Source organism: Ovis aries, chromosome 20, assembly GCF_016772045.2.
Source record: "Ovis aries strain OAR_USU_Benz2616 breed Rambouillet chromosome 20, ARS-UI_Ramb_v3.0, whole genome shotgun sequence".
Taxonomy (NCBI): Eukaryota; Metazoa; Chordata; class Mammalia; order Artiodactyla; family Bovidae; genus Ovis; species Ovis aries.
The window spans coordinates 26,648,393-26,675,133 of record NC_056073.1 but is presented as its reverse complement, the minus strand read 5'-3'; the positions used below and the strand labels follow the sequence as shown (position 1 = coordinate 26,675,133).

Here is a 26,741-nt window from a genome sequence, read left to right as displayed (position 1 = left end):
ATGGTACACTTCTTAACCAACTAAACCCCAAAGGACAATGGAGAATCTGCCCTAAAGTGACTCCTACCTGTTGCCAGGGAGAGTCTTTCTTAGCAACAAGGATCACTGAGGGGAGCAGGCTCTGGGCTGGCCACCAGGAATCAGTGAGTCTGGTTGTCTGGGCTTGTTCCCCTTCCCCCCACTGGCAACCTGACTGCCAATATGACTATTTGGAATCGAGAAAGGAAATGTAAACACTGTGGCAGGACAGAGCCTTGGTGCCCCACCTACTAGGCCAGGTGAGGCCTCTGACTCTAACCTGAGGGACTGAGGCCTGGAAGGAGGGGCTCAGGTCCCATCCCCGTGCAACTCTCCTACCCCTCTGGAGCCCGCAAGCCAGGCTTGCACCTCCTTCTTGGCAGTACAACACAGGTGTGGCCTAAATATAGGATAAAGATTGTTTCTCCAAATACTGGGCCACCCCCAGACACTGGAAGAAAGGACAGGTCTGAAAAACCAGTTTCTCCCTTTGCCCCAACCCTGGCCTCCCAGAGCAACTCCCTGACGGGCCGTTTGGTGAGGGTGGGGGCTGAGAGTGTTATTTGCTGGGAGGGGGCTGCTGACAATAGATCTTCTGACAATAAACACACAATAGGTCGGCTCTACACATTTATTACTCGGAATGGAAAGGGGTGGGCATGGGGATGAGGTATGTATGGGAGCCAGGATTTGAAGTGTCAGTGAGGTTATTGGGTGCTTCCTGGCAGCCTTCATTGGGGACAGGACAGAACTCCATTTCAGGCCCAGATTCCAATTGCTCTTCACACAGGGCATAGGAAAGCGCAGGAAGCAAAGTGGGGAGCTCTCCCTGGAAGCAATGGAGGATCTGGAGTGGTGTCGAGGGAAATGGGAAGGGTCTCTCTGGGAAAGCAGAGTGGAGGGCGTGAGTGGAAAGATGGATGGAGAAACCGCTGTCTAGTTAAAGCAATGTGAAGCATCTGCAGAGATGCTTTTCTGAGCAAAGGGAAGCAGGGGGTGTGGAGACACAAGAAGAGAGGCTCAGGCGAAGGCAGATGGAAAGAGGGACAGCTGTGGAGCCAGTCTCAGTGCAATAGCCAGAGGCCAAGACCAGCCAACGAGGTGAGGAAGACAAGGGTCAGGGCCGGCGTGGGCCGAGGGGCTGGGCTATTGCAGTTGTCCTGGCTGCAGCAGGTGGTGTTATAGGTCAGGCCCCCCTTCTGGTTGGTTTGGTTGACCCCTGGCTTACAGGGCTCTCCTGGCGTGCCACAGTCGAGTCGGGAGAAAACCCACATCTTCCCTGGGGTTAGGAGGGAGCAAAGAGGTTAGTAAAGACAGGCACTCGGCATGCCTAGGTCCATCTCCCCCCCCCCAGCCCCTGCCATGCACCCCATTCGGGTTTCCATCCTTCCCAACTCTGCCCCTGGCCCTGCCCTTCTGTATTTCTTCTCAGTCTAACCTTTCTCGTGCACTTTCTTACCCTGCCACCTCACCCCAATCCCGGGCCTATCACTTGCTGCCCATAGAGCTTTGGACCAGTTCCTGTCTCTTTCAGAGGCTGTTTCCTCAATATAATAATAGCATCCACATCATAGGATGTCATGAACATAAATTCAAACAACCCATGTGAAGATACAGGATGGTGCCTGGGAAACAGTAATCCTTGGCCAAATATTATCATTGCTGTAGTTCTCTGTTCCACCTCAGCCCCAGCCATAGAGTCCCCCACTGGCCCCCCCTCCCCACTGACAAAGGGGATGGTACCAATGTATGCGTGGGTTGTCAGGCATTGATGTCCTGGTTCCAGGCGGCAGGACTTCCGGTCCACACAGCCCAGCACTGGGAGCTTGTAGCAGGAGTGACATCGAATATCAGCTGGGAAGACACAAGTGACAGAATATATGACTCACCAAGGGATGAGCCAAGCTGGTGGGTGGGGTTGGAGAGGAGTCAGTCAAGTTGGGGTTCTGACCTGTTTGGTCTGCTAGAGACAGAACAGGTAAGGGATGCAAAAAAAATGTAGAAGTGGGTGAGGGTGGAGTTGGTCTGTGAATGGCCCACACCCTAAACATCTTTCTTCACTCCAACCCATCTAGAGATGAGTCAAGAGGGGCAGTTACCAACAATGGGGCTGGGGGCGGATGGAATGTGAGACTACCACTGGGAAGGAATGTGTAGATGTCTAGGGAGGAGATGAAGGAATTCAGAAGGTTACAGATGAAGAGATGAAATAGGAAGAAATATTCAAAGTAAAAAATCAATCGTGGAGGTTACACACTTGCAGGAATGGCTTGGAGCTTAAGGGGGGCAAGAAAGCCACCTGGGGGGGCCAGTTAAACAAAGCATTCTTTACCTCCTGGGGCTGCCAAGGGTGTGGGAAGAGGAAGCAGACCCCAAATAAATCCTCCCACCCTGGTAGGTCTCCAACAGAAAGGAGTAGTATCTAAGAGGCAGATCATCAGAATAGATCTGAGCACTTTACCAAAACGGAGAGGATGAGTGCAGAAGGTGGCACTCCCAAGGTTCCTGCCACATCTGATTCAAGGTTTGAGAAAAGGAAGAGTTCAGGCCATGGGTGGAGGTGCCTGGTGATCACCTCTCAGTGAAACCCACCTCATCCTGGGGGTGAGCAACCTTGACATTCTCTCCCTAGAAGGCTGGGCAATCTCCCTGGCTCCCTGGAATCCTTCACAGAGCTTGTGTCCCTGGAAGTATGCACCCCAGGGGGGAGCCGGGCAGGGAGGGGACCTAGGAAAGACCACTGCTTGAGGGACAGAGCACAAAGTCCCTGATGGAGTAGATGGGAGGATGGGTAGCAAAAGAAGCCCCAGCTGGATGCTTAGGTTTCTGGGAGGACACCCTGGCTGAGGGGAGAAAGGAGAAAGCAGGTAAACTGGATCCTGGAATGGGGTTGGAAGGGGAGCTGGATATGAGAGTTTATGAGAATTGGGGAACCGGGAACCTGTAACCCTGGGCAGTTAGAAGAGTGGGTTTTGGAGGTGGGGAAGAGGCTGAAGGATGGAGATGGGGGAGAACAGAGCAAGGACCCTGTCACAGGGGCACAGGAGAGCCGAGCCAGTTGGGTCTGAGGGCGCTTGGGATCCATGGGTACAAAGGACAGTGGCTGGGGCAGGGTTTAAAAATCCTGACCAGGTGAACCACATCCTGAGGGGCCCCAGGGGCTCACCTGAGACCCAGCAGAGCAGAGCAGACAAGGAGAGCAGGAGAAGGGCCCTCATGGTGGGGGTCCTGAGAACGGCAGCAGCCGACAGAGCAGGACTTCAGGGATCTGGCTTTCGCTCTGGGACTTCAGTGGCCTTTTTGGAGTTTATAATCACAACAGTCCCTCCCTCCTTGGCCTCTGGTGGCCCCTCCTTCCCCATTTAGGGAAGGGCTAAGCAGGACCCAGTGGAGGAGTGGGATGGGGATGGGAAGAGACAGGTATGGGGAGGGCAGGTGCAGCAGTGACTAACTCCATTTTGCTTCTTGGTTTCTGTCTAAGACACACCCTCTTGGCCCCCAGGAGTAACATCTCTGTCTGCCTAATCCTCTGGAGAAGTATCACTAAAGGCCCCTGTGATGTTATAGTGGCTGGGGTGGTAGGAGCATCTCCTGGTTCCTGGGAAATGGACAATGGGGTGCAGCCCCAGCTGACTACCAAATTTTGGTCCCTGGGGGGCACTGGTAGGGGCATGTAGGCAGGAATTAAGCATCAAATTCATCTCACTTCAGCCCCCACTTTGTTTTCCCAAGCCCTGCTCAGCCACGGGATGAAGGAGTAGGGTTTGTGATGTCACCATGAGTTTGTGTGACATCATAGCAGCAGAGGCAAGGGCTGGAGCTGCCTGTTAAGGAGGGGCTGCCTCAGAACCCCTGAAGCTTCTCAGGACCTTGCCTTGGCTCCACTTGGGTTTGGCCTGGCCTTGGTTCCTCTGATGCAGTGAAGGCCGAGGGTGTGGGGCTGTGCATCTGCTAGAGCCAAAACCTGCTCAGCTGGGTGCGGCTCCTTGGGCCAGGAGGGACAGAATGGGCACAGAGAGGTGAGGCAGCAGCTAAAATAGGAATAGGAATAGTCACAATGGCAAGCACATAGTGCTCCTATGACTCAGCCATTGTTCTAGGTGTTTTCTATGTATTATTTGATTTAGTTCTCCAAATACTCTGTGAGGTAGGTGCCTTTATGCCCATTTTACAGATGAGCAAACAGGCTCACAGAAGTGACTTGTGCACATCTCACAGCTAGTAGATAGTGAAATCAAGATTTGAATTCAGGCAGCCAGAATCCAGAAATCGTGGTGCTCCCTGCAACTGCTACGCTGCAAGAGTTGACGACTGCGCAAGTGCTTGTGTAAAGGACCCCAGCATGAATTTTAAGTGAGCACTGGTTAAGGGCTGTGAACTTGCCTCTGAGGATTCCCAGAGGGATCTGGGCAGCTGGTGGCCCCTCCCCTACCGCTTATCAGTGCCCCCAGACCCGCGGTCTCCTCCTCCACCCCCCTTTGATTTCCCTCCGGTCTCCTCCGCTGATTCACTTGCCCTCCTCTTCCCACCACATCCCAGCCATGACCGTGGTTCTGCAGCTGCCGCTGCCGCTGCCGCTGCTGTCGCTGCTGCTGCTGTCGAGGGCCCAGGGGGACCCAGGGGGTAAGCCATCCCAGTAAAGTTGCAATGGCGGGAGGAAAGACTGAGCCGGGAGGAAGGGGCGACAGGAGGGTGAGATGTATATGGGAAGATCCAGGATGACAAGACAGCACGGGAGAGCCATTAGACTAAGTGGGAGGGTCGTGTTGCCCTATGGTCTTGCCTTAACCATCGCCTCTGGCCTCCCATAGCTTCACTGAACGGCCATCCCGGAGACCGCGTGAATCTCTCCTGCATAGGGGTCTCGCAACCCACCCGCTGGGTCTGGGCACCTAGATTCCCGGCCTGCAAAGGCCTGTCCAAAGGACGCCGCCCGATCCTGTGGGCCTCACCAAGCGGGACCCCCACCGTGTCTCCCGCCCAGCCCTTTGCTGGCCGCATAAATGCCCTGGACCTTGGTATCCGGCGACTGGAGCTGCTCTTGAGCGCGGGGGACTCTGGCACCTTTATCTGCAAGGGTCGCCAAGAGGAGGAGAGCCGTACGGAGCTTCATGTGCTGGGAGACCGGGCCTACTGCAAAGCTCTGGGTAGGTCTATGCCTTCATGAGCAGGGGACCTAACTCTGACACACGCCCCCGGCAGGGAGAGAGGCCTCGGCTGGGGGTTCCTGAGAGGGGCGGCGGTGTGGCTAGCGCTCTGTCCCCGCACCCTGACCTCGGCATCAACCACTCCCACCCCGCTTCCAACCATCCCCCAGGGTCGTCGTATTCCCACATTCTGATCCCGCTGCTGGGCGCTGGGCTGGCGCTGGGCCTCGGAGTATTGGGCTGGGCCTGCTGGCGGCGCAGGTAAGCACAAGGGGCGGAGCCTGATTGAAAGGGTCTCGACCCGAGAAGGGAGGGGCAGGCCCAGAACTTTCAAAGACCAAAGCTAGATCAGGTGTGGTTTGGAGATGAATGGGAGAGGTTAGAACTGGGGGGAGAGGTTAGAACTGGGGGGCGAGGCCAAGGGCTGGTGGGTGGAGCCCTAGCTAAGGAGGCGAAGCTGGAGGCGGAGCAGGCTCCACGCGTGGGTTGATGTGTCTGTGGGGGTGGAACCTACGTTGTTTTCCTGGTCAGAGCCTGAAACTGGCTGGGTCGTTGTTGGCACGTGGGGGACGGGGGTGGGTCAGAACGAAGCAAAACAAGGTTAGTGCTTCTCAAAGACTCTTACCCATCCCTTTCAGGCGCTCGCCCCCTCATCCGCCTCGACCAACCCCCAGATTTGGTGAGACTAACTCCCCCGCAATTTTCCTTCTCCGCACATTCCCCACCTAGTGCTTGAGTCTGAGCCCTTGCTGGGAGCAGACAAGTTGGTCACCTTCTCTCAATCCTTCAGCTCTGTCCCCCCCACATAGTTCCACTCGTGAAAGCAGAGCCCCAGAGGCCAGAAGAGGAGGAAGAGCCCAAGATGCCAGGGGACCTGGATCAGGAGCCGGTAAGGGCTTGGGACAGGATGGGGGCTGGCCAGGATCCTTGAGTCTAGTGGACAGAGAAAGACAGAGGCCTGATACCCAAGGGAGTCAGACTTCTGAGACCCTGCTGCCTTCCTCCCCACCTTTCAGAGCCTGCTCTACGCAGACCTGGATCATATGGCCCTCAGAAGGTCCAGCCGACTGTCCCCAGTGGTCCCTGCTGATGCCTCCACCATCTATGCTGTTGTAGTTTGAAGGGAAGCCTTTACAGCAAACCTCACAAGCTGAGGGCTCCCAGATCTCCATTACACCCTTCCCCTTCTTGGCCCTTCACCTGGCAAAGGAAGGCACCATGGGATAGAAATGAGCACTAGACTAGGAGTTGAGTGACCTACATTCCAGGCTATCTCTGCTGCTGATCTTGGTCCTTCCTTACCCCTGTCTCTCACACCCGTTTCCCCACCTTAAGACACCAGCAACTCCTAGATCATTTTCCTGTCTCTTCACTTCTCTTCACAGTCAAGCTCTTTGAACCAAGGGCCTACACCTGTCTCTTCCATTTTTTCCTTCACTCCTACTACTCACCTGGCCTCCATGAGATTGCCAGTGATGTATTAATAGCCACACCCTCTAGATGTTTTGTTGGCATTCATCTGGCTTGACCTTTGATTGCTCTCTTATTTAAGCTCTGTTTTTCTTTAATGTTGGTGTCTTTCTCCTGGACTCCGTTGTCTTCCTCCCTATTCCCACAGTATTCCCCACAATTCCAGGTTTGTCTTTTTAATATCTGCTTTTCTCCCTCTTCTAGGATGCTGTCATCCACAGCGAGTCCTCAGCCTTTACTTTAACTCTGCAGACAACACCCAGAATTCCTTCCAGTTCCCATCTCTGATAGGAGATTTCCAAACTGTCCCTCAGACATCCCTGCCTGGCTGACCCTAGGCATTTTGCACACAGCGGGTCCAAAAGCCAACGCACTGTCATCTCCCAAGCCACTTATTTAATCCTCCCTCCCATGCATCTTCTCTTGATCAACCCTGTTGCCCAAGCCAGAAACTGGGAGTCATGTAACCTCCTTCCTCTCACTCCCATATGATAAACCAAGTCCTGTCTTTCTATTTTAATGTCGTTGTCAAATCCACACCCTTTTCATGTCCAGCACGGCCACCTGAGTGTACTCTCTTCAGTTTCTCCCTGGATTTCCCATAGTCTCATCTCATTTTCCTGCCCTTGCTCTCCTCGCTGAAACCAGAGTCTTCCTGAATGCTAACCTCCTGACCACCTACATTTCAGCAGTATTTCAGTTCTGGCCCTTAGCCTTGGTTTCAAGATGCTACAGTACTTTACTTATTCTCCAGGCTTATCTCTGTCATTTGATGCCTAGAACATGACAGCCTTTGAGAAATTTTCCCCAGCCCACAAATATGCCCGTGCCCAGTGCAGTTCCTTCTTCCTGGGTTACCCTTTGTCTCCTTCTCACCATGCGCCTGGCTAATTCTTATTTATCCTCAGGACTCAGTCTCTTGGCCCACTCCTGCATATACTTTGATGCTCTCTGGGGCCCCTTATTTCTGTCTTGGCAATAGCCTCCTGTGAATTGTTCCATTACAACCTGTATTTCAATTTATAAGAAATTTTCATGTACTGTGAGTTCCCTGATATCAGGAGACTGACCCTTTTTCTCTCATTGCTAAACCTCGGTAAATGAGTGAAAATGAATGTCCCTGGAAATGTCATTTCCTCCTATCAGCTCAGCGATGGGCTGTTGATCTCCAAGTCTCTGAATCATCTGACATTTAGATAAATTCAGTGAGTGACTCACTCATATTTTCTCTTCTCTGCCCTGTACATGCTCTCCACAAGAGAAATTCTTTCCTCTCCATCTTGTACCCAAGCCCCCACAACAGGGCTGGACAATGAGCCAATGTGTGCAGAGTGAGGGTTTGATGAATGAAGGAGATCTCCCCAGCACTAATCCCAGCCTGGGGTTTCAGCCCTGCCCTTGTCCTTCTGCTCTAGTAAGATACCAGTCGCAGTCCAGTCTAAAAGGTCAGTTCTATTTTATTAGTTCTTGAGGAGACGACTCACCCAGTGGCCTCTGTCCTTTCTCTCACTCTGCCCTCCTCTATATGGGGCCTTCTCCCCACTACTGCCTAATCACCATCCTCTATCTAACCTTCCTTCCCCTTCTACTCCTATGCCATTCTACCCCTGGTCAGCCAGGACCCCCAGGCTGGGTTCTCAGTTGTGAGGGCGTGTGCTGAGCACCAGGCAGAGGGAACTGAGCCCAGCACCAGCCTTCTCCAGTTCTGAACAGGACACAGGTACGAGGGTGACGTCAGAGAGCTTCTGCAGTGCCTGCAGGGAGGACAGCATGTAGGGAGAAGGGAGTGAGTCCCCAGGACCTACAGGCGGGGCTCCCTTTCAGCCAGCTCAGAGTGGCCCCACTAGGGCTTCTAGAAAAGGCACCCCTTCTTCCTCCCACAAGGAAGGCCTGAGCCCCATTTCTCTGGTTGGGGGTAGTGGTGGAGCTCCTGCCTTCTCTCACCTCTTGGCTGTTGGGCAGGTCCCCGCCTCCGCGGTGCAGGAGGAAAGGGGGCAGGCCGGGCTGCCCAGGACGCAGAAAGAGACAGTCAGCTGCTGCATCATCCGGGAGGGTCAGGGAGGCATAGGGGTGATCAGTCAACACTGCCATTGCCTTGGGGGAGAAGAGAGAGGAAACAGGAAAGGCTCAGCCTCTCCACAACTGAGTCTTGCTGCCTTACTACCTACCGCTAAGGGCGGGGGACAGAGTCACATTATTGGGGAAATAACAGCAATCACATGTCAGTTTCTGTGTGTCAGATACTGAGTGCTTTAATTAACTTTGCTAATTTCTACCTCGGACTCACAGGCAGTTCTTTCCACCTGCTATCCACTTCTCAGCTACTCCAGACCCCACCCATCGATCCTATCCATCCTTCAAGACACAGATTAGGTGCCCTTCAATGGCACCCCACTCCAGTACTCTTGCCTGGGAAATCCCATGGGCGGAGGAGCCTGGTAGGCTGCAGTCCATGGGGTCGATAAGAGTCAGACATGACTGAGTGACTTCACTTTCACTTTTCACTTTCATGCATTGGAGAAGGAAATGGCAACCCACTCCAGTGTTCTTGCCTGGAGAATCCCAGGGACAGGGGAGCCTGGTGGGCTGCCTTCTATGGGGTCGCACAGAGTCTGACACGACTGAAGCGACTTAGCAGCAGAAGCAGCAGCAGCAGCAGCGAATTTCGTGAAACCCCGGAAGACGATGTTAATTGTCCCTGTTCCTCGGTGTTCCAGCTGCCTGTCCTGCTTATAGTAACTTGTTTGCTCACATAGATGGACAGCACAGTGAGGGTAGGGGTTGGAGCTAATTCTCAGAGCGGCCCTGCTCCCCGCCTCCGGGGCCTAGAGCCACGCCCACTGTCGTTGGCTGGCCCCCAACTTGCCCCACCCAGCCCCGCCCCTTCTCACCCTGACAGCTTTTTGGGCAGCCTCGCTGGAACCCGCCACCACGGTGCGGGGTCCCCCCATACCGCAGAGGCCACGCAGGTGGGAGGAGCTTGTGACAGGCACCGTGGAGACGGCAAAGTCCTAGAGGGAACAAGGGAAAGTATTCAGTGACAGGGATAGCCTAAACACAGGCTACTCTCAGCCACTTCCTCCTCAGCCCCCTAGTCCCTTCCCTCTCCTCCCCGCCCAGGTCCCTCCGACCCCATCCACCCCCGACTCTCCCCACTCCCATCCCCGCTCCTTACCCGGAACGTGTCCGCCACGATCTCAGCTCCTCGGTGATTGGTCCACTTGGAGAGGCCTACGAAAAACTCCCGGCCTGAGCCCAGGGAGGTGGTCGAGGTAGGAGGCGCGAGTGAGTTGGAAACAAGGCTCAACGTGGCCCATTCTCCCAAAGTCAGCCTCCCTGTCTCAAGCCCCAGGGTACAGGCACCCCAGCCTCACCGGTGAAGAGAACATCAGTGCCATCCAGCGTCGCGTTCTCGTCCCCCATCTCCACAATTCGGAGCCCCAGGTCCTGGAGGGCTTTGCGGACTCCATCGACCTTAGGGCAGGAGAAGAGGGAGTGAAACATATTTCCACCCCCATTCTTCCCTAAAGCCCGGGATGTCCATATCCTTCTTTCCCTCTACTCGAACCCGTGCCTAGGCGCTCACCTCCGGCCTGCGGGCGGGGCTCCAGGGCCGCGTGATTAGAGCTGTATCCCCTTGGATCACGGCGGTGTCACCGAGCAGCGGTCCCAGCGGCAGCGACTCTTCAGGAGGCAGTTCTACTAGTTGCAGCCCCAATCGCTGCCTCAGCTTACCCCCCAGCACACCATGCTCCCTCTGAGCTTTGGCTAGGTCCAGAGCCGGGAGGCCAGCTGCTGCACCCTCCCCCGACGCCAGGCTCTCCGGGACCCCCCGGATCAGGGCATGGGAGCAGCGGCCCAGCCCCTCCCCTGGCGTCCCCATCCCATCCACACAGACGCCCCCTCCGGCTGCGCTGATTTCTTAGTTTTCTCTTTCTACTTCACCTGTCTGGGAGAAGAAACAGAAAAGGGGGAGGCAGAGAGAGAGACATGCAGAGAAGGGCGTAGGGGGATGGTTAAGAGCGCCTGGGTCTTCCGTCTGCCTTCTCTGGCTGCCCCTCCCACTCCGCCCCACCCCCTCCAGACCTTCCTCTCCTGCAGACCTCACTCCACCCCGCACCCTCGCAGATCTGCTGCTTTAGGGGGGAGTCCGAGGAACAAGATTGGGACCCCTAATTTCCAAAACACCTGTTGCCGCTGCTTGGGGGTTTTTGAGAGGTCCCCGCCAGGCGCCCCTCTTGGCAGCCGCTAGGATGCGCTCACTCCCCAAAAATGCAGCGGCCCCGCCCCCTTAACCCTCAGCTGCTCGCTGCCTTAGGGACCCGAAGGGCGGCGAGGAACCCACAGGGGTGATGGGACAGGACGAGACAGCTGGGGAGAGAGTTAGAGCCTGGGGGATGAAAGCCTTGGATGTCCGAACGAGAAAGGGAGAGAGGTTCAAGGAGAAGGGAATAGAGCCTAAGGAGTTAAACATCTCTCTCCACCCCAGTCAGTCACTCCGTCCCTAGCGCGACCCAGTGTAAACCAGACTCAGTCCCGGAGGACTGGGAGAGGTCTAAAACAAAATCCGAGGGGCGGGGAAATTGGGGGGCGTGGTTCTGGGGAGCAGGCGCCACTCGGGGCGCCAGGACATGGTCCCCCAGTCTCCTGACCCATCTTCCCCAAAGTCCACCTCGACTCAGCTCCGCACCCAAATGTCGACCCTCCGCACTGTCCCGGAGCAAGCACTGGTCCAGCATTCCGGAACTCCGGTCTGCACACGGTCCAAGGGACACCTCCCACCCCAGACTCACCTCCAGCGGCCACCGCTGCTCTTGCCGCTCAGTGATTTTGGCTGGAGCCCCACCCCCCCTGAGGACAGAGTTGGTGAAGAAGAGAGTAGTAGCCTTCAAGCGTCGGGGACCGGAGCTTTGGCTTTGAGGGGTCCCCGGGTAGACGAGCTCAAGTACTACGGTGGGTCGGGGGCACGACGGTCTGGCGGCTCCAGGGCATTGTCTAAGCGGGACGGGGCGGGGCTCCTCGAGGTCACGCCCATTCCGCCCTGCTATGCCGCTCCCACTCCACCCCGACTGCGCGCCCCCCTTCTCGGAATTCCGCCCCGCCCCAAGATCGCTGCCCAGACCCACCCAGATCAGGCCAGCCCCAGCGGCTGGGCTGCAAATGCGGCATGGAGCCCCAGATAGCACTATCGTGAGACCTACACATAAAAATGGCAGCCCATCACAAGCACCCCTTTTCTAAATTCCTGGTTTCTGCCAGGAGTTCAAGGTCATTGACCTACCCTTCTTTCCTTGTTATTCACACTCCAAGTCCCCGTTTGTATAAAAACACTTGATTGTCATTCTATATTTTATTACTGAAATACAACCCACCCCACAATAAAAATCTCTCGCAGATCCCCCATCCTTGCTTCTCATTGCCCCCAGCAAGCCCTACACAGGTGCTCTAGGATGCTATGCTCACTGGCCATTTTGGAGTGTGTCCGTTGGGTAGTATGTGGAAACCACCCAGGGCCTTTGTGGAGAAAATGGAGGGGGGTGCCGGGGGGCCCTAGGAAGGGCCTTATTTGAGGGCCTTGGCCACTTGCTCGTAGGCCAGCTCGATTTCCTCATCATCTGGACAGGTGGAAGCAAACTCTTCCCTAGCATAGGCATTGCGCAGGTATCGATGCACTCCACGAAACACATCCGGAATGGAGAATCCCCGGTACTTCTTACATACCACCTAGGGGTGCGGGAAGGAGGACCAATAGGTTAGCCTCAGGAAACCAAGCTGCCATGCCCGTGGTCCTTCCCTTATCCCAAAGCCTACATGATAAAATCCAGGCATTTAAGCAAGTCCGCTACCTGGTTTCTTTTCTTATGACTCATCAGTTCAGTTCAGTTCAGTCACTCAGTGCCGACTCTTTGCCGCAGCACGCCAGGCCTCCCTGTCCATCACCAACTCCCGGAGTTTACCCAAACTCATGGCTATTGAGTTGGTGATGGCATCCAACCACCTTTTCTTGTGTCAGTCCCCTTCTTCTCCTGCCTTCAATCTTTCCCAGCATCAGGATCTTTTCAAATAAGTCAGCTCTTTTCATCAGGTGGCCTAAGTATTGGAGTTTCAGCTTCAACATCAGTCCTTATGACTCATCTCCCACATAATCACCTGCAGTCATCTTAACTCTTGTCTGGTAAGGCCTTCACCCTTTCTCTCCACTTACTGAAATCCTGGCATTTATAACCAGGGCCTTTTCAGACCACCCCAGTCCATGGTGCTTGTTTTCTTGTCCTGATTTTGAGATATAATTCACAAACCATAAAGTTCTCTTAAATTTCCACAACAATTGCTGTCTACTTGTCATTTAGCTTTTAATCATGTATTACTAACTTTCACGTGAAAGTTATTTTCTCAGCTAGATTTCAAATCCTTTGCAGGCAGGGACTTACCTGAAGCATGCCAAGATCAAAGGTCCCTCATGCTACAACTAAGACTCTGTGCAGCCAAATAAATAAATAAATACAGAGATTCTCAATACACAGTTCTGCAGCAGACTGACACCAAGCCCACGTTTCACAAACTAAACCATAGCTTTGAGCTGTGACAAAAACAAGGGAACCAGCAGTTTTCATCTTCCACAAGAGGAAATGGAGACTGAAACAACAGACTTAAAACTTTGATTTTAGGAAAAGCCTGGTCTGTCTGATCTGGGGATGTGGCAACGATAGAGACAGGAAGAGCATTCTTGAAAGCAGTACTGGGATGTGTTACTCTCAGTCTGTTTGCACCCACAGCTTGCATCGTGAAATGTAATTAATTCTCCCAAGCAGTGGTCTTGCCAGCAAAGATAGCAGAGAAGGAATAGGGTGGTGTCTGCCATTGGAAACTACTCTCCGAAAGAAACCACCTTTGGAGTGGTTGTCATGGGAAACATGCATGGGAGCCCCTTAAAGAGTCATCCCACCTCCCACTTACTCCTCCTACAATCACTACTCACCTGTACTATGTGGAGCTTGGGCAACAGGTTGCAGTCAGCCAGAGTGAGCTCATTGCCATCCAGAAATTTCCTCTGAGAGATGCCCTCATCCTCAGCACTGGTCTCATCTACTTCATCTGGGAGAGGGGATGTCAGGTAATTGTCTAATACTTTCAGGGCTTTCAGGAGCCCCTTCTCCAGGTCTGTGCAAGAGAAGGGAGTTGGTAAGAACATCAGAAGATCGACATAGTCCAAGAAAGCCCATGGCAGGGGTGAGGAAAGTCCAAAACAATAATAGCTAACAATAATGTGTTTCATTTTCTCTGTGCTCTTCTATGCAATTTACATACAAAAACTCATTTAATTCTCACATCAACTGGGGAAGTAGGTATTGTTATCCTCTTTTATAGATCTGAAAATAGATTTCCAGAGAAGTGAAATGGAAGGCTCACAGCTACTAGAATTTGTACTCAGGTCATCTGGATCTAGAGTTGCTATTATTTTTTAATTTAAGTAAGGTTTGCAATATCTGCTCCATCTCTCTGATATCTGAATGTCCAGGTGTCTCTAATCCCTAGATCTTTTCCATTCCTCCTAGGACCCAGGCCTCTGACCCACAAGACTCACTGTCATTGAGTGCTGGGTTTGAATTCTTAATGTAGGCAGAGAATTTGGCAAATATGTCCAGCCCAGCTGTGTTGGATTCAGGGTTCAGAGCTGCCAGCTTGGGGTACCTAAAAGCCAATGGGAGAAACTGGATAAGATATCTTTCCGAGGAGGAGCCTCAGCTCCCCTGCCTTAGCCCCACCACCATCTCTGTTTTCCATTTCTTCAACCCCTTTCCCAGAGTCTCCCAGCTCCCCTACTTCCCACTCCAAGTTCCCCTCTACCTGGGAGGGCACAGCACTGCCTCCAGAAATTCCTCAATCTTGTTGGTATCTGTGTGCACTTCGGTGCCATACAGCAGGAAAGGGAGCTGCCCTCCTGGGCACAGCTTCTGTACCGTCTCAGTCCGCCTGGAGGAGACCAGGCATAAGGACTGGTAAAGGGCTTTAGGGAGACCCAGAAAGGGGAGATGGAGGTAGGTGGGAGAGGGGCTTCAGATGAGGGGATGGGGGGGATGGTTCAGGATGGAAGGACTCAGGTGAATGAGTGTGCACCTGTGCACATAAGAGGTGTTTAGAGGAACAGAAGTGGGCCTACCTCTTGGTGTCAACAGTGGTGACATTGAAAGTGACTCCCTTGAGCCAGAGAACCATGAAGAGTCTCTGGGAGAAGGGGCAGTTTCCGATCTTGGCCCCATCACTGCCAGCCTGGAAAGGAAGCCCCAGCCCAAGGTTAGGCCTGGTGTACCCCACTCATCCTGAGGCCATTCTCTGCATCTCTTACTCCCAGACTTGACTGCTTTCTGCCTAGTCATGACATATACTCAGTGTCTCACTGGAAAAGCTCCCCACATAACTGGGCTCTGCACTCTCTGGTCTGGGTCAAACCTAAGACAGATCATTACAAATATCTTCTGCAAAGGTAAGCTTCTGGTTTCCCAGAGAATTGAGGACAATGGGAGGAAGGCCCAGGGAATGGATTTTGGAGAATTTGGAGGATCTAGACCCTAGAGAGGGAAGACAAATGGGGGTGGGCGTAGTTACTTTTCTCCGTGCTATTCTAAGCATTCTACATGCCATAACTCATTTAATTCTCACACTGACCCATGAAATAGAGCCTAGAAAGGGGCTTTGTTGAAGCCAGTGGTGTGGGCTAGAGGCCTGGATTCCTGAAGGAAGTACAGCCTGAACACAGGAGAGGTGGGGCGGGGGTTTGGAAGCAGGAGTTCTGGTTCTCTATACACTACCCAAGCAGTTGGGTGGGGAGTCAAAGGACTCAGAGCCTCACCCTCAAGGTGTGGAGGGCTTTGTAGAGGGGGCTGCTCTCTAATCCCTGACCTCATCCACCAACAGACACCTCCCCCTAGGCTGAGGGTGATTCATCTCACTGTGTCTTGGGTCTCAGCAGCTTCCTTCCTGGCAAGCAGTGGGGGCAGGGACCTGTGAGGCTGAGGCCTGGGCAGACAATGCCACCTCCCTCTTCCCTGGGTACTGCCGGGGTGGGGTTGGGGTGAGGGGTGGGGGGGGTGGCGGGGGTAGTGGGGGGTCTCTCAGAGCAAGTCTCCTAGCTCTAGATAACCTTTCTCATGTAGGACCCAGGGCTGGAATCTCTGCAGCGCAGCCCCACCCAGGAGTAAAAATAGCCCCTGAGGCAAGAGTGAGAGTGAGGTGGGGACCACACCTAAGGGGCCCGCCTGAGAAGCCCCGGCATAAAGGAGAGGGAGAAACAGGCTGGGACACACAAAGGCTGGAGGAACAAAAGAGGGGAAGTGGAGGGAAAGGAGGCAGGAAAGTGAAGGGTGGGGAGGCTTCGAGGGGAGATACAGACGGAGGGGGAGGTCGCTAAAGGGAGGGAGGAGCACAGAGAAGGGGTCTGGAGAGGCGAGAGAATGCAAGCCTAGTGCGGAAGGGAGCGCAGCTGAAGCGGCGGCCTGAGGTTTCGATATGCAAATACCTTGGGACCACCTCTCCTCATCAACACCCACGGAGAGGACAGAATTGGGACGGCTCTTTTTCTTTCGTTTCTATAACCCTAAAACTCTAAACGCCCTAGTCCAGCTCTCCTCCTCCTGATCTCTCTTTCCATCTACCCTCGTGGTAGCCACTGCTCAACTCTCATCTCCGCGCCACCGCCCTTTCTCTCGCTTCTCCAAGCCCCCAGGGACACTGGTTCTCGACCCCATCACCACTCTGAGCTAGCTTCTGGAACTCCACTCCCACTCTCCTGTCCCCTTCCACCCCACCAATTCTTCCCAGTCCACTTGGTCCCACTCCCAGACCTCCCTACCACACCCTCTTCCTTGAAACCTCCCCCGCCACACACACCCACACACACATCCCTCCAAGTCTCCCCCACCATGCACCTCACCCTCTGATCTTTTTGTAGGGCCCTTATCCTGAATTTTCCCTCGGTCCCACCCAAACCTTGTTAGGTTTCCGGCTTGTTTCCCTCGGTCCCACCCAAACCTTATTAGGTTTCGGGCTGGCCCCTTCTCTCTCTGTCCCCTATCAGCTGTTCCCTCTCCCCCACCCCGTCAATCTTCTAAACTCCTGGGAACCCTCCCTTTTCTCTATCTTCTTGTCCTTTAGGCTGCTGGAAACTTGCACTTTCACAAACTTTTCAGGGTTGAGCCTAGATTTCTCTAGCCCGGCACATTATCTTCGCCTCCCAACCCTCCTGCCACCTCCCTCCCCGCCCCTCCCCCGCCCCCCGCCACACACACTAAAGACTGCACGTGGGGCTGGGGATGGGAATCAAAGAGGGAAGGGAGTGGGGAGTGGAGGCTGGAGCTGGGGAAAAGTGTGAGTTGCCTTCCAGGAACTTGGGGGGGGGGGCCGAGGAGGGAGAAGGTGTTCTTACCTTCACGAACAATTCGACCTGAGGTTGTTCTTCAGCCATGGTTGCGACGGGGACCAGGAAGCGGTTGTCGCTGGGGGAACTGGGAGGGGCCGGGCAGGGAAGGCGGTCTCACAGAAGAGACTCTCTCCCCCAGACCTAGGGCTGGCCCTTCAGCGCCACACGAGCCTGATCAGACCCGCTCACACCAGACGTGGCCTCTCCACCGGTCCGGCGTACTCCACACCCAGCGGCTCTAGCTCTACCCGCTCCCGGACTTGATCTGGGAGCTGACTCACGGACAGCCCCGCCCTGAACCTGGGGAGGGGACGGGCGGGGGGCGGGACTCGAAGACCTAGGGAGTGGGCCCGGAGGGGTGAGCCTCGGGTCTCCCTGATGATGGGGGAGGGGGTTTGAGGCGAATCTCGGGAAAATCGCTTGTGTCCCTGCCAGTCTCCTTGATCACAGGACTTTTTCCTGCCTCAGTTTCCCTGCTTGCTTAATCAGAGGACACTCCCACTACACCTTCACCCAAGAAATCTGACACTGACTGCATGAGCACGTCCCCGAGGGCCCAGAAAGGGAATTATAGAAGAGAAAAGTGGTCCTTTATTCCTTTCTCCAAGTTTCTTCCGGACTTCAGTTCCCAATTCTGAGTTGCTAGGACTGTGGTCCACAAGAGGGACTTGGAAGTGGAAGCTGGGTTTGGAGGAAGAGAGTGGTGAAAAGTAGGGCAGGGTTCGGGAGGGGATGTCACAGGCCCTGGGCTGGGGAAACAGGAAGCTGAGCCCAGGGGCCTCATCACTGGGAGAGGTCCTCTCCCATTCAGTAGCCTGTTCAGCTTTAATGCTTCCACTTCTGCCTCCCATCTGGAGCCCCTTCCTGTCCCTTTTGCCCTTTTCTCCGTGACAGGTTGCCTTGGAGATGAGGAGGAAAGCAAGGGGTTACTGTAGCCCTAGAGTAGAGCAGCACTGATCCTACTGGACTGGTGGTAGCTGGTCCTATTGTGGGAGGAAAAGGTGAAAATCAGACAAGATAGTGTGAGCAGAGTCCTTAGGGACACAAATAAAGAAGTAGAGAGGACAGAGGAAGAATAGTTCTCTCCCTCCCTCCCCAATAACCTTGATTTTGGAGGTTCTATCAAACTCTTTATGATCTGCTGAAAAATAGCCCCGAAATATGTTCTCCAAACAGGACATATGTCAGCCTTTACATTTGAATCTCTGTCCTATTCAGCCATCTCTTTCTTCCTCATTACCCTCTGTCTAACAAGACACCTAGAGTTTCAGAAAATCATGGTGGCATGCAAGGATATAGGAGCAAAGCAGGGCTTGAAACTTAAAGAACAGGAGAGAGTTGGGGAGGGAGCGGGTGGAGTGCAGAGAGGTGCTGGAACCAGCAGTTAGTGGTTTCCTCTCACGCTTCCTCTTCTGTGGGTTTTCTCTTCCCTGGAGGAAGGCCTTTCTCTGTCCTCCTCACAGAGGGGATATATTTGGTGTTTGTTCTCTTTTGGGCTTCCCTTGTGGCTCAGCTGGTAAAGAATCTGCCTGCAATGTGGGAGACCTGAGTTCAATTCCTGGGTTGGGAAGATCCCCTGGTGAAGGGAAAGGCTACCCACTCCAGTATTCTGACCTAGAGAATTCCATGGACTGTACAGTCCATGGGGTTGCAAAGAGTTCACACAACTGAGTGACTTTCACTTTCCTTCAACAGAAGAATGTAGAATGATTCAACAAATATCTGTTCGTTGAGGGGAATCTCCTCCAAGGTGACCCTTGAAACCTGCACACATGACCCCTTTCATCTGAAGAAGGTCAAAGCAGCACTACTTGCCCGGGTCCTTTTCTGCTCCAGTTGGTCCATGTCCACCAGAGAATCTGCCTCACAAAAATCTCCCCTCTGGGAAAAGCCTCAGGCAAACTGGGTGAGTCCTGAGCTCAAACAGGTTTGGCAGCTTCTCCCCTGCCTCTCTTTTCTCTCCTACAGTTTTTATAGCTAGAACTGCCTTGATCATCAATATTGACTTTGGCTAGCTGGCCTGGCTGCCCGCAAAGTATTTTTCCTTAACTTCTCAGGTGACGGGTAATGTTGCCCTCTCCTGGTACCATCCATCAGTGTCTCATGGGTTTGAAGTCAGGGGCTACACCCCCCAAATCCTGCCTCAGAGAAGTTTCTCTCCCATCTCAATCTCCTTGCCCCTGCTTTTCTCCTTTTTCCGTCTCTCCCCTTTACTTCTCCAGGCTTCTCTTTCCACTTCTTCCCCTTCCTCAGCTTGGTGAACCAGTCCCTAATCTCTTCCCACCCCAGATTGGAAGGTGTGTCCCTCCCCCGATACTGCTTAGAGCTGTCACCTGGCCTCCTCCAGGTTTCCATAGCTCCGTTGCTCAACAATTTGCCAGGGGTAACCATTAACCTAGTCTTTAACTCACTCCTCCACCTTTCTTACTAGAGGAGATTTTCCATTTATTAGTTAGCAGAGGCAGTTTACCCCACCATCTTTCCTAAGTGCTTGGATGGGAATCTCTGCATCTCAAAGTACCCAGAACAACAACAACAAAAAAAACCCCAAAGTACCCAGAACAACGTGGGGGTGAAGACGTATTTCAAGAGACTTTTAAAAAATATATATGTATTTGGCTGCATCTCAATGGACACAGGTTTGGGTGGACTCCAGAAGTTGGTATGGACAGGGAGGCCTGGTGTGCTGTGGTTCATGGGTTCACAAAGAGTCGGACACAACTGAGCGACTGAACTGAACTGAACTGTCTTAGTTGTAGCACACAGGATCCTTAGTTGCAGCCTGTGAACTCTTAGCTGTGGCATGTGGGATCCAGTTCCCTGACCAGGGATCCAACCTGGACCCCCTGTATTGGCAGCATTGAATCTTAGCCACTGGACCACCAGGAAGTCCCTTAAAATGATATGATTGCTTATTTTGGTCTATCTTCTTGTTTCTCCTCCCCTCATATACACACTCAAAAATTTGGCTCATGGAGTAGGAACTTATGTCCCCTGCTTTGATTCCACCACTTGGTCCACAATGAGTGAATAATACTCTTCTGTTCTTAGGAGTGTGTGTGTGGGTAGGGGCATGTGCTTGTAGGAGTGTAGGTGTTTTTATTAGGTCTACTTCTCTCTGCCAGTATTCTTGCCTGGAATATCCCATGGACGGAGGGGTCGGAAAGAGTCGGACACGACTGAACAACTTCACTTTCTTTCTTTCTTTTCTTTTTCTCTCTGCCAGAATTTGGTGAAATTTGAATACTTCCAACTTCTCGTGGGGCGCCGAAATTATTAATTAGGCCTTGTGGTGCCCCTATGGCAGCAATCATACTCTGTACCCAGGAAACAGGCAGAGGTGGGCTAAGATAGGAGCCACGCTTCTTATTTCAGCTTATTTATTTAAAACACTCTCGAAGCTCTTAATGTGTTTGCCAGGCACTGGTCTAAGCTCTTTATAAATATTAACTTAGACTTGTTGGCATAGGTTGAATTAATGTTGCTTATCTCCATTCTCCAGGAAAAAATTTTAAAAAGTGCACTTCTGTTCCTTTAAGGTCGGTCCCATCTGCAGATTCCCCAAAGTCCCTAGACCCGTAGCGGGGGATGGGGTGGGGGGTGGGGCTCGGGCTCCTGCTCTGCTAAGAACGTTTCTCACAGGCTCTCAATCAAAGCCCAGACAGCCCGAGGGCCAGAGGCCCGGGTGCTAGGCAACGGCGGAGGGCGGGAAGTTTGAACCTTCTGGCAACGCCCCGTATGCGAATAGGCCAATCATCATCCAGTCTTCTCTGTGATCCTTTTTTCCTTTTCACTCTGTTGGATCTCTAGGTAGGATCCGGGTTTCTTCGACCAATAGCGGCTAAGGGGTGGGGCGTGTGCGCGCGCACCCCACCTTCGTGTTGGGGCGCCAGTCCCGCTGGTCCGCGGCTGTTAGCGACGAGGTGTCGCGCACGTCGCGACCCAGGTGACTGAAAAGGCGGGAAAACACCGCGAGTTTCCCGCAATCAGGTCGGGGAGCCTAGATCGTGAGACTGTGATCTTGGGGGCTTGGTTGGCAGGAGGGGAGAGAGGAGGAGTGTAAAACGCCCTCCAAAGGACCCTCAAGACCGTCTCCAAAACACAACCTCCGCGTGACAGGAATGAGGGTGGGGCGAGTGGTGTTTTCCACAGTCTGTACTTCAGTGAAATACCGGAAAACTGGCCCCTCCAAATGTCCTACATCTGTAACCACAGTTCTCGAAGGCCCACGCAGCTTTGCCCTCAGCCCTCTCCCAGTAGTTCTCAGTGGATTTGCTTCTGCGCGCCCCGCTACCCCCGCCTCCTAGCAAGTGAGCTCTCGCTCCAGAACTGTCTTCATTCTTTGCATCCATAGAGCCTCCAAAGCCATGGCTTCGGTAGCAGCGACCCCAGCCAGGACGCCGAACGGACCAGGACCCGGGGAGGCCTCGGCCAGCTTCCCCACGGTGGCTTCAGTGCCGGGCCCCCAGGAGCCCGAGGAGGAGGGAGAGGAGGAGCCTGCTGAGGTCTTGTAGGGGTAGAGGCGCTGTTGGAGGAGCAGGAGCTCGACAGAGCCGGAAATTGATTGGAACACCTGATTGTTAGAATATAAAGGGGCTGGGAAGACCTGGGCTAGTTACTTCCCTCCGCTGAGTGTCGATTTCACATTTACTGAATGGGGATGATGATACCTATCTCTGAGAGTCGATAAAATAATTAAAATTAAATAAGACATGGCCCAACCCTGTACTTATAAGTGGTTCAAATATTAGTTTTCTTTCCTCCCTGCCGACAGATTCATCTGTGTGTCCTGTGGAATTCAGGATACCTGGGCATTGCCTACTATGATACTAGTGACTCCACCATCCACTTTATGCCAGATGCCCCAGATCACGAGAGCCTCAAGCTGCTTCAAAGAGGTAAGGACAGAACTAGGAATTCCCCTATGCTGGCACTGGAAGTGTATTTCATTCATATGGCCTTACCTGACTCAATCTATTTTATTAGTTGACGCCTAGAGGCTCCCTTTATTGTTTTCAGGAATTCATCTCATTATTCACAAACGTATCAGGTGCTGAAGATATAGTCCTGAGCAAATCAGTCATGTCTGTCCTTTAGTGGTTTACCGTCCGGTGATAATCTCATGGGCACCCCTCTTCCCTCCCATTACCCATCAGTCTTATTGCTCTTTCTTTTTCTAATTTCATATGTGACTCCTACTTCTCCCAAAGTGGGGGGCCCTCCCTGCTTTTGGAGGAAATAAGTTTTTGAGGGGTGAAGGGAGATAACAAAGGGAGGGTTACAGGTTCCCTTTTAGTCAAGAGATGAAGATCCTCGAACTCATTTGCTCTCCATTCTCCTTCCAAGTTCTGGATGAAATCGATCCCCGGTCTGTTGTTACAAGTGCCAAACAGGATGAGAATATGACTCGGTTTCTGGGGAAGCTTGGTAAGGACTGAAAAAGGGAAAAGAGGAAAAATGGGGAAGGACAAAATTACGGAATGTTCCAGAGATTAAAGGGTCTTGTGCTGCGGAGCTACAGCCAGGAGATCAGAATTGGGTGAGAGGGAAGATGGGAAAGAGGCAAAAGGACTATGATGTACAGACTGATGGCCCTTTCTTTGTTTCCTTTACAGCCTCCCAAGAGCACAGGGAGCCTAAGAGACCCGAAATCATATTTTTGCCAAGTGTGGATTTTGGTATCTCCTCCTTTTTGCTTTACCCATACCCCCATCCCAGTTATGTGACCCTTTCTCCTAATTCCAGTTTCATCATCAGAGGTCTCCTCTCAGCCCTGTCTCATTCTAAATCTGTATGTTCTTCAGGCCCCATGACCAGTCTCCTCACAATCTCTCCTAATCCCTACCTTTAATAACCTGTGGTTTAGGCTTGTTTAGGGATGAGGGCCCTCCCTGAAAGAGGATGTGGTAGTATTTTTTGGTCAGTTTTGATTGTTGGCATTTTCCCCTTTAAGCCAAAGCCATTTGCCTCTTAGTTTAAAAAAAAAAAGCAAAGGCACTACCTCAGTTACCTTACTGATCTAGAAGGCACTTCCCTTATCTTCCCAGGTTTGTGAAAAGGACAGGGAATGTTCTATCTTAAATTCGTCTATTATGATTTTTCGACCCAAAATCCTCAATTCCAGATAGATATCTTACTCGCCTGAGCCATTTATCTTTCTCAGCTTATGTTCCCAGCCAAACGTCTTTATATTATATGTAGACTAAAAAGAGAGTCTAAAGTTTGGTTCTTGTTTCAGCTTTTCACTAATTGCCTGTGTGAATTTGGCAAGCCACATCATCTCTCTGTTTTCTCATTCTTAAAATAAGATGAAGATTGGGGCTACAAGATCTTTCCCTCCCATTCCCCCCTCAAAATAGGCCTGGAGATAAGCAAACAGCGCCTCCTTTCTGGAAACTACTCCTTCATCCCAGACTCCATGACCACCACTGAGAAAATCCTCTTCCTCTCCTCCATCATCCCCTTTGACTGCCTCCTCATGGTGAGATGGGTCTTGTGAGAAAAGGGCTGGGATGTAGCAGATTAGAAAAAGGCACAAGCATCTGGACACTAGGGTTGAGTCCTGGAGGTACTAGCCCAGTCCTGGAAAATAATAGTTCTTCCTGGTGTTGTCCAGTCACCAAGACACTGGGATTTAGCCCAGCTCCACTACCGATCTCCTCCTAGGTTCGAGCACTTGGAGGACTGCTCAAGTTCCTGGGTCGAAGAAGAATCGGGGTTGAACTAGAAGACTATAACGTCAGCGTCCCCATCCTAGGCTTCAAGAAATTTGTGTTGTAGGTGACTTACCCTAACCTCAACCAAAGCAAGGTGGGATTGGGAAGCCTGGGAAAGTAAGGCAGGTTGGAGAGTGGTGGCAGTGACCCATCTGGTAAAGTGCTCCAGGACACACAGGGTTCCTGAGAGGGTGTGGAGCTCTGGGGAGAAAACTGAGACAGTCTTCTTGAAGGAGGGCTAAGCAGGTGGGACTTAGGAATGAACTCAGACCTCTCATACCCCAGCCACCTTCCTTTCTGCTTGTTTTCTGTTCTCAGAACCAATCTGGTGAGCATAGATCAAGACACTTACAGGTAAGGAGATGGAGGCAGGCTGTCATCTTTGGGGAGGGAGAAGGATTAAGCTTAATGCTGTAATAATCCTAATGGGGCTTCAGTTTCTTTAATCCTGGGGCTATTAAGATTTCTCTCCCTGAAGGAAAGAGAAGTGGGGGGTGAGAGGAGAGAAGAAGAAAAACACAAAGTTGTTACCCTCCTTATCTAAATGGAGAAACTGAGGCAGAGAGCAGTGAGGGACAAACCTTACATCAAGACTTGATCTCAAAAAAAAAAAAAAGACTTGATCTCAGGAGAGATTCCCAATCCCCATTCCACTTTCTCAATCACCTTTAAAAATCCAAATGACCCTAATTTCTCCCTGATAGTGTTCTGCAGATATTTAAGAGTGAGTCTCACCCCTCGGTGTACAAAGTGGCCAGCGGACTCAAGGAGGGGCTCAGCCTCTTTGGTAGGTGTACCTGTCCCTCATCCCACACTGCACAGGCCTTCCAGAAAAGCAGCTGCCTCCAGAGATGGATCCCAGCCCTTCTCTTCCCACTTTACCCCACTTCCAGCTGTCACTTCTGCTCTAGTCCAGCTTTATTATCTTCTTTGTACCCTTCTTGAGCTTGGGCATCTCCCCGAAGCCTTGTCCAGTATAGTTGTCCCATGTCATTTGCATAGCATTCCCTACTTTACCAACTCCGTCTTTATTCCTTGGGTTTGTATGAATGTTTGTACTAGTGATGTACCTGTCTAGGGACTTTGGGAAACCCTATGTATAGAGGAAAGTTATGTAGTTGCAAACTCTTGTGTTTGTTTTCCATAGAGTCTTATCTCTTATAGTTGTCTCAGGCTTTAGGCTGTGTTGGGGACATCACCAAGTATCCACGTGGTTTCACTGTGCATCTCAGTGGGTTGGGTCTAATGTTTACGTATATGTGTTGGGCTTTTTGTGAGTCTAACTGTGCCTACTCTGAATATTTTTCTGGCTGAGTGTTCCTGTGAGTGCTCATTCCCTCCCCCAGGCCCATGTAAGGTAATCCCGGCTCAGACTTGTGGCCAGACGCTGGCTTTGGCTGCCTTTGTGTCCTGTATCTGGGGACTAACCCCCAAGCCAGCCAGCCCAGCACCCAAACCTCTGACCCTGATGCCTCAGCTTAGACACATCCATACATTCCTTTCTCTGCCCCTGCTTGTAACAGGCTCACTCCCTACCCCAACAGGAATCCTCAATAGATGCCGCTGTAAGTGGGGAGAGAAGCTGCTCAGGTGAGCAAGAGTCACACATGTGCATGCCACCTATAGCCTCAAACACACCACCCGTAACAGTAATGAAAACAGCTGCCCTTTCCCAAATGCTGTCTAAATGCCTTTAGTCCTTACAATGACCCCATGTGGTGTGTTACTCTCATTTTACATTGTCAGCACAGATACATACAAACCCATTGATGACACATGGACTTTCTCACGTACTCGCAGCAGAAACACAATCACAAGACAGCAGTGTACACATGGTAATATCTTTAATGATTAAGAACACACTTCAGATGTGAGCTGTTCTCTGATGACTTTCAAATTAGTATCTCTAGTTCTGAGCTCCACATGTGGAACACTCTTTTGCCTATCATTGCCACCTGCAGTTTCCACAGGAAGCTCAAACACAGAGCATCCAAACCTGTGCCCACTGGCCCTGTTCTTACTTTCTGCATTCCCTTTTCTGCTTAGTGGAGTTGCTGGCAATATAGCTTTTCAAGCTCTGAACCTTGGATTGATGCTTCTCGCTCACCCCCTATATTCAGTTATTCACTAAAACCTATTGATTCTATCCTGAAATGTCTCTCCCAGCCATCCCCTTCTCCCTCTTCCCTCTGTTCTAATTCTGGCTATCTTCTTCTTTAACCTGGAGCATTGCATTCACCTTCAAATTGGTGTCTCTACCTCTAAACTCTTCCCCAAACTATTCTTCATTCTAAAATAATTGCCATTCCAAAACAGAGATCTGAACATGTCACTCCCCTATTTTTTAAACCTTAAGTAAAAACAAAAGACAAATCTTAGGAGGCTCCCTCATTACCTACAGGATGAAGAATACAATGCTCAGGGTCCCTCAATTTTAATTTCAAGGCTTATCTCTTCAAGTGTATGGTTATTTGTTGTTGTTGTTGTTGTTTGGCCACAAGACTTGGGATCTTAGTTTCCAGACCACGGATGAACCTGGGCCCTCACAGTGAAAATGTGGAGTCTTAACCACTGGACCACCAGAGAATTCCCCCTCCAGTCTACATTTATGCTGTTCCCTTTAGAAAGTCTTTCCCCTATTCTCCACTGATCAGAATCTTACATCCTCTTCAAGGTGCAACCCAACTATCACCTTTTTGGTGACGCTTTCACAGGCATCTCTGAGTGTGTTGGCATGCATCTTGCTGTGTGGTCACATAGTGCTTATTTATGTTTTTTAATTGCACTATCACATCAGGTTGGAATTAGCACTTAGTGAATCTACTTGCCCTCTATGCAAGTGAGTGAATGCTATGCCATGGCACATTCCTGTTACCTCAGCACATAATCCTCTATGAAGTAGAATGCAAGCACACTGGTTACATCATCTCTAAAAAGTTAGGAAACCTTTGCTAGCCTGCAGGTACACAATCC

At 52.0% G+C, this 26,741-nt stretch overlaps 5 protein-coding genes across 19 annotated transcripts in view; 2 read left to right on the top strand and 3 right to left on the bottom strand.

Annotated features, from left to right (window-relative positions):
• Window positions 1-635: 635 nt before the first annotated feature.
• On the bottom strand, window positions 636-3,300 carry LY6G6C (lymphocyte antigen 6 family member G6C). Its single transcript, XM_004018943.6, has 3 exons — window positions 3,185-3,300; window positions 1,762-1,872; window positions 636-1,297 (listed from the first exon to the last, which is right to left on the bottom strand). The coding sequence occupies exons 1-3, from the start codon at window positions 3,234-3,236 to the stop codon at window positions 1,083-1,085; spliced, it is 378 nt and encodes a 125-aa protein (XP_004018992.1). The 5' UTR covers window positions 3,237-3,300; the 3' UTR covers window positions 636-1,082.
• Window positions 3,301-4,527: 1,227 nt separating this feature from the next.
• On the top strand, window positions 4,528-8,910 carry MPIG6B (megakaryocyte and platelet inhibitory receptor G6b). Of its 3 annotated transcripts, none has more exons than XM_042237337.2 (6): window positions 4,528-4,641; window positions 4,830-5,165; window positions 5,336-5,426; window positions 5,804-5,844; window positions 5,975-6,054; window positions 6,182-8,910. In XM_042237337.2, exons 1-6 carry the CDS (start codon window positions 4,560-4,562, stop codon window positions 6,284-6,286), a joined length of 735 nt encoding a protein of 244 aa, XP_042093271.1. In that variant the 5' UTR covers window positions 4,528-4,559; the 3' UTR covers window positions 6,287-8,910. The 3 variants fall into 3 exon arrangements, with proteins under 3 accessions (XP_042093271.1, XP_042093272.1, XP_042093270.1); XM_042237338.2 differs by having other exon boundaries at window positions 5,956-6,054; XM_042237336.2 differs by having other exon boundaries at window positions 5,956-8,910.
• On the bottom strand, window positions 8,075-10,878 carry DDAH2 (DDAH family member 2, ADMA-independent). Of its 2 annotated transcripts, none has more exons than XM_027958831.3 (7): window positions 10,722-10,878; window positions 10,222-10,584; window positions 10,010-10,109; window positions 9,811-9,884; window positions 9,527-9,646; window positions 8,580-8,729; window positions 8,075-8,389 (listed from the first exon to the last, which is right to left on the bottom strand). In XM_027958831.3, the coding sequence occupies exons 2-7, from the start codon at window positions 10,516-10,518 to the stop codon at window positions 8,273-8,275; spliced, it is 858 nt and encodes a 285-aa protein (XP_027814632.1). In that variant the 5' UTR covers window positions 10,519-10,584; window positions 10,722-10,878; the 3' UTR covers window positions 8,075-8,272. The 2 variants fall into 2 exon arrangements, with proteins under 2 accessions (XP_027814632.1, XP_060259239.1); XM_060403256.1 differs by having other exon boundaries at window positions 10,824-10,878.
• Window positions 10,879-11,970: 1,092 nt separating this feature from the next.
• On the bottom strand, window positions 11,971-17,319 carry CLIC1 (chloride intracellular channel 1). The gene is made up of 6 exons (XM_004018941.6): window positions 17,059-17,319; window positions 14,797-14,906; window positions 14,484-14,609; window positions 14,221-14,327; window positions 13,615-13,796; window positions 11,971-12,359 (listed from the first exon to the last, which is right to left on the bottom strand). Exons 1-6 carry the CDS (start codon window positions 17,095-17,097, stop codon window positions 12,198-12,200), a joined length of 726 nt encoding a protein of 241 aa, XP_004018990.1. The 5' UTR covers window positions 17,098-17,319; the 3' UTR covers window positions 11,971-12,197.
• Window positions 17,320-17,340: 21 nt separating this feature from the next.
• MSH5 (mutS homolog 5) overlaps window positions 17,341-26,741 on the top strand; it is a 17,323-nt gene continuing 7,922 nt past the window's right edge. For 8 of the 12 annotated variants that reach the window (XM_042236785.2, XM_042236780.2, XM_042236782.2 and 5 more), the window contains exons 1-10: window positions 20,936-21,042; window positions 21,407-21,557; window positions 21,827-21,950; window positions 22,399-22,479; window positions 22,668-22,730; window positions 23,412-23,533; window positions 23,719-23,828; window positions 24,087-24,122; window positions 24,473-24,555; window positions 25,313-25,358. In XM_042236785.2, the coding sequence (XP_042092719.1) occupies window positions 21,420-21,557; window positions 21,827-21,950; window positions 22,399-22,479; window positions 22,668-22,730; window positions 23,412-23,533; window positions 23,719-23,828; window positions 24,087-24,122; window positions 24,473-24,555; window positions 25,313-25,358 (803 nt within the window). In that variant the 5' untranslated portion in view covers window positions 20,936-21,042; window positions 21,407-21,419. Of the gene's footprint in view, window positions 18,959-20,935; window positions 21,043-21,406; window positions 21,558-21,826; window positions 21,951-22,398; window positions 22,480-22,667; window positions 22,731-23,411; window positions 23,534-23,718; window positions 23,829-24,086; window positions 24,123-24,472; window positions 24,556-25,312; window positions 25,359-26,741 lie in introns of those variants that run through there. The other 4 variants (XM_060403255.1, XM_060403253.1, XM_060403251.1 and 1 more) reach the window with 3 other exon arrangements.